Source organism: Galeopterus variegatus, unplaced genomic scaffold, assembly GCF_000696425.1.
Source record: "Galeopterus variegatus unplaced genomic scaffold, G_variegatus-3.0.2 Scaffold97, whole genome shotgun sequence".
NCBI classification, from domain to species: Eukaryota; Metazoa; Chordata; class Mammalia; order Dermoptera; family Cynocephalidae; genus Galeopterus; species Galeopterus variegatus.
The window spans coordinates 68,077-73,759 of NW_007726208.1; the positions used below are offsets into that span (position 1 = coordinate 68,077).

General features: G+C 40.0%; 1 protein-coding gene and 1 pseudogene across 1 annotated transcript in view; both read right to left on the reverse strand.

The window, feature by feature from the left end:
* The window catches only part of TMPRSS11F (transmembrane protease, serine 11F), a 91,024-nt gene that overhangs the window by 29,542 nt on the left and 55,799 nt on the right, over positions 1–5,683 (reverse strand). The window contains exons 4-5 of the mRNA XM_008583307.1: positions 2,138–2,202; positions 286–449 (exon numbers count right to left, since the gene is read on the reverse strand). Coding sequence (XP_008581529.1) covers positions 286–449; positions 2,138–2,202 — 229 coding nt within the window. The remainder of the gene's footprint in view (positions 1–285; positions 450–2,137; positions 2,203–5,683) is intronic.
* On the reverse strand, positions 4,595–5,408 carry LOC103599258 (annotated as a pseudogene).

A 5,683-nucleotide genomic window follows, 5' to 3' on the forward strand; every position in this document is an offset into this window, starting at 1 on the left:
GAACCAAAATCAAACACAAAAGAAAAAAAACTAAAAACCTTTTAAAAAACCCTATAAAAAATTTAAAAAAAAAAAAAAAAAAAAAAAAAAAAAAAAACTGTAGCACTAAATTTTGTCTCATAGTGAATTTTATTTTAGTTTTATTCCACACTGATATATGTCGATCAGTGGTGAATTCTTAAAATGGGAGAATACATTGATCAAATTTTCATGAAAAATAAAAGGTATTTTTAAAGGAAAAATAAAAGGAGGAAATCACAAAAATGGTTAAAAAGAAAAACTTACGTGTGAGTCTAAATGATGGTTTGCTTATCGTCAAAGGTAACTGTCTGGTCTTCAGACTTTGATATAAAATCTTTCCAACTTTTTCCTTGATTCGTTCAGCACTATCAGTAGACGGGTATCGAAACATGAGCACCATAAGAATATTCACACCTTGTTCATCTGGACTGAAGAGCAAAAGAACAGATAAATAGTGCCATTTCTCTACTAATTAATTCTATTTATCTAATAAATTGTGAAAACACATGGATGATATATGTACATACCAGATAATTATCTCTAGATACAGGAAATAGAAATGGATGTATCGTGATCAAGAAGGGTTGGACGCAAGGTAGAATAAATAAAGGCAAAATGCTAGAAATACTGGATAAGATACACACCTGAAAAAAAATCGTTCTTTCTCCTTACTGAGCTTATAGTTTAGAAGGGTATGTGGGAGGAGATGTTCAGGAAATCATGCTTTACATGTACTTAGAAGATTTGCTTTTTAAGGCATTTTGAGCAAAAGTTGTAATCAACATCATTATTCTTTTGTAGTATTGTGTCAGAGGCAATGCTTTTGTTTACCAAACCCAGTTTCCTTTGCCTCCTGAATGCAGAGCTAGATTTCATTTTCAAGCTTCTCTTGAAGTTTATTGAAACTCTTTAATGAATTCTGGACAATAGGATGTGGGCAGAAATGATTTCCCCCACTTCCAGGCCTGGCTCCTAAAATTAGCTTACACACTATTTTCCATGCTCTAGCTTGGCCCTTGTTTGCCAACCGGATGCAGGAGATCCAGTGGGCAATTCCATTCCAGAATCTCCACCAGCACCCAAACCCCTTGCTCCCACTTCTGACTCTTTGAACTGTACTGTGGAAATGAAATAAACCTTTATGTCATTAAAACACTAATATTTTGGGGTTTGGTGGTCAGTTAACAAATAAATGATTAGAGAAAGGAGATATAAAGGAAAATAATTTGATGAACAGTTTAAATATCTAAATTTATATTGTGATGAGTAGGGCTAGAGAGCCTCTCGTAGCCTTTTGAGAATGAATGTAATTTGAAAGACAGAAGAAAAGAAGAAAGAAAGGAAGGTAAAAAAGGAAAGAGGGAGAGAAGGAGAGAAAAAAGGAGAGGAGAAAGGAAAAGAAAGAAAAGTAAAGGAGTGAAAGAAGAAAGGGCAAGACAAAAAGAAAAGGCACAGGCTCCTTTATCATTCAACCATATGTATATTTAGCACCAAGAAGCAAAACAAACAAATATTACAAATGTATCCTTATATACATATCCATATATATGGATATATATATGCATCATTGTGGAATCTAGGACTTTTAGACATTACATAAAACACATATTCAGGATGGATTCTAGTAATTAAGTTTGATCTCTGGTAATAACTCCATGTTTATGCATATTTCCTTTCACCAAAACATCAAAATGAAAAAGCCAGTTTAAAATAATAATAAAAATGCACTGGCATTAAAGAAAAATCTTGTTGCAAAGAAAGTCATAGTCTGATGGTTGGGTAGACTTAAAATGAGGAAAATAAAAAAGACAGACATTTTGTTTAGTGCCAAGTTTAAGAGGTGGGGGATCGGGGAGCTGTAGCAGCACCATCCCTTTTCTTTCTGTATTTTTTTAAAATCTTTTTTTCTATCTAATAACTGAGACTCTTTTATTATAGAGCACTTTACATCTTCCTATTATGACTAGGAAATGCTAGGTAGTATAACCTGGGCTGCTCAAGATTTATGAAACCTTGTGTTGCTGCAAAGATTTATTCAAGGCAGCTGAGCAATCATGTTGATCAAATATTTCACCTTAACAGTATTGGTTTGAAGGTACAAACCAAGTTTACATACCTTAATTTGATAACATGAGATTTGATAAATCGACCCCCTCCAGAACGTCGAAATATCCTAGACATCTGATTAAAAAAAAAAAAAAAGTATTAGTCTTAAGAAAAAGTTACTCCTTGTCTTATCTAGAGACTTGGAGCAAAGACAAGGTTCTCAGTTTATTTCCAGCCATGTAAACTGGTTTATTCACAATGGTAAGACTAAATCTGGGTTCTAATTCTTAAACCACTGTAAAATAGTATAACAACAATATCTGACTCAAGAGTTGATACAAGAGTTAAGTGAAATCATACCACACATTTCACACCTTGTCTGGTATCTATCAGATTATTGATAATAGTTCTAATTATTGTCAAAGGAATTAAAGTATGTGTGATTTTTTAAAGGTAGCATCCCCATTTCTAAGAAAACCCACCTTTTTTGCTGTACTTATTCCTGATTATGGCCTCTAGTCCACTATTGATACCAGTTTGTTGATTTCTTAAATGATCATGCCATTACTAGACCATGTGACACAACCATAACTTGTAACATCATCTGTAGTGTGACTCCAACACCCTCACTTGTTGGTCATCCCTCCATGACATGCAGGATTTCACAACTGGTACTTGGGTTGGGAATAAGTTTCACCACGCTCCATAACATCAGCATTTCATCATTCAGCTTTTTCAGTCTGAGCCACTGAAGGATTTTGGTTATTCCTAAAGGGTCCTGATTCCCCAAAAGGGAGCCCAGCTGACTGCGAGGCACTACCTTAGAGTCAAAAGAGCACTGAACTTGAGTCAGAAGACAGAAATTACAGGTCCACGTAAGTTTACATAAGGTACACTTCCATGGTAAATCCTGTCCTTCAATTACTACATCTCTGGGAAGACAGAATATTATCTCCTTCTCCACAAGACCTCTTTCTCTCCCTGACTCTTCTAAACTAGTAACAATGGCCACTAGATTTTACCTCCTAAATATTAAATCCACTTCCCTTGCTTTAATCCATGGCTATGGTCTAAAATCAGCCTCTTAAAACTTGTGCCTGGACCTTTGCAGCATCCCCTCAGTCATTCCTTCACAATGCTAGCAACCAGGACAGTATCTCTAAAATGCAAACCTGAGTATAGTATACTCCTGCTTCAAGGCCAGTGTCTCCACCAGTGTGAGCACCACAACCTTATTCCTTTATTGGCCCTGCCTTGCCCCACCCCTACCTTCAAAGCTTCTTCTCTCTCTCTCTCTCTCTCTCTCTTTTGTGTTAATTTAAAGGCTTTTATTTTATAAAAGCTTATATGGCAATACCCGAGATAGAATTTGAACAGGCTTAATATATACTCCCTGACAAGATTAAGTACATTAATAGAGAAATATAAATAAGACTGGATCAGTAATAATATTTTACAGGACAATGAAGTGCTTCCCTGGAAGAAAAAAGATATTCCATTTAAGAAAGAGTAAGAACATTCACAGCAGGAAAATCAAATTTACATATTTAGAAACCATGAGAGAGTTACCAGGGAAAAATTTACTTAAAATTGTAGTTCCTTTCTTGATCTCCATTAGGATAGGCAAATTTCTTGGAATAACCAAGGAAAAACATCACTGAAACCTTTCTACCCACAGTTGAAAGTGAGGCAACTGTCCAAATAGCAAAGTAATGTTCCGGGCTTAATACATGGCATATAATTATCATGTCTTGTCTGTAGGCTGGTGATAATTCTCTTATTTTAGCTATGATCACTGAAAGCTCTTATTAAAATTCCTGCTAAGAGGACAGCAACAGTTAAAGCCATTGCACAATAAAAAATCAACTGTCTCTGTCAAAATCTCCTCAATGTTGGCACGCATTCTTTTTTTTTTTTCTTTTTTCCTTTTTTGTCTTTTTTACTGACCAGTAACGGGATCGCAACTCTTGGTGTCGCGCCCGTACCGGGGACCGGCAAGGGGATCGCAACCCTCGGTGTTGCGCCCGCACCGCACTCAGCCAGTGAGCGGGAACCGGTCTCCACATGGGATCCGAACCCTAGGCGGGAGCGCCGACGCGCTCCCAAGCGGCACACTTTCCAGTGTGCCACTGGGCCGGCCCATTGGCACGCATTCTCGGTATTTTCTTCCATCAGTCAGATGGTCTGGCTCTCTGGTCTGATGATGTCAAGCAAAATTACTACACAGGTTACTCCTCTGTCTAGGATAAGTAGTTCTGTTGGGGTGGGTGTGGTCTCTTTACCCTTTTTATAACAGCTTGAACTTGTGCCCACTCCACAACTCTATTCCGGTTTGTTCTGAAGATGTACATCAAATAGAAAAGGGCTTGAAAGAAGACACAAACTATCAATCCGGGCCAGATACCTACTATCTCAAGTTTAGCAGCAAACATCAGAGATGCTCCATTGAGAAAAACCAATGTCATTCAAAATAGCACCAATCTTCTGTTTTCCTTGCCAGTAGTGAATATACACACGACCACATCCTTCAAAGCCCACTGCAAGTACACACATACTGGCACACAGAAGAACAGTGATGCAGGAGAACCACGCTTGCCACAGGAACATAGTCCACTGGGACACTGGCTGCCACACCAAAACCAAGGGACACCATGTAGACCTCAGAGGTCAGTTCATAAATGATAGTCTGGGCTCTGAGCACTGTCACATTAATCAATCCTGCAAGGAAGGTTCCAATCTCAAAGGTCCCCCACTTAATACACACAATGAGTGCAATGAGAATAGCCAGCGGGATGCAGGAGCCCCACTCCTGGAAAGATTCCCTAGTCCAATCTCCCAGGTGGCAATGTGGATTTTTTTCCATCACCCATAGCGGAAAAGAAGAGAGGAAAGGAAGAACTGGTAAGTGGTGCCCTCTACTGCTCCGAGGTCCTGGGCATAGAACAAGAGCTCTTTCACGCCCACTTTGACGACATTTGCAGCAGTAATAATTTGAGGCATGATGATGCCTTGACTTGGTAAATATCTTGTCTGCAGCTGGAACAGGAATGCTGCCCTAAGAACACGAATACAAATCATCACATAAATTAATGCTATGCTGGAGACTTCAGGGTCTTGTTTTAAGAGGAGGAGGACGCACTTGGTATTGACAAGATGATCCAGCAAGAAAAGCAACATAGCATCAAGATGAGGATTCCTCGCTCAAGTGTGATTCCCACACGTTTTAGGCGCTTGCCTCCAAATGATTGAAACATGAGCATGTCACAAGCGGACGCTAATTCAGTTCCAACTAAAATCCCAGTAACATTCACAACCGAGACAGCAAATCTAACAGCATCCATCATATGGAACTGACGATGCTAATACGTTAGTTAGATCAACTGTGCAGGTGAATACGGGGGGCGGGGAGCCTCGAGCGCCGCAGGCTCGGCCTCCTCCCACCGCACATGTGCACCTGTGTGGATGGCGTGCCCGGCAGGTCCCGCAAGCAGCAGCGCCAGTTGGGGGTGCCCAGCCGCTGGGGGGATGGCGGGAGGGACCGTCCGTGGAGGCGCCCGATGCTGCCCCGGGTCGTCACTGGGGGCCCAACGGGGGGGGGGGGGTCCGGCGCGGGGGG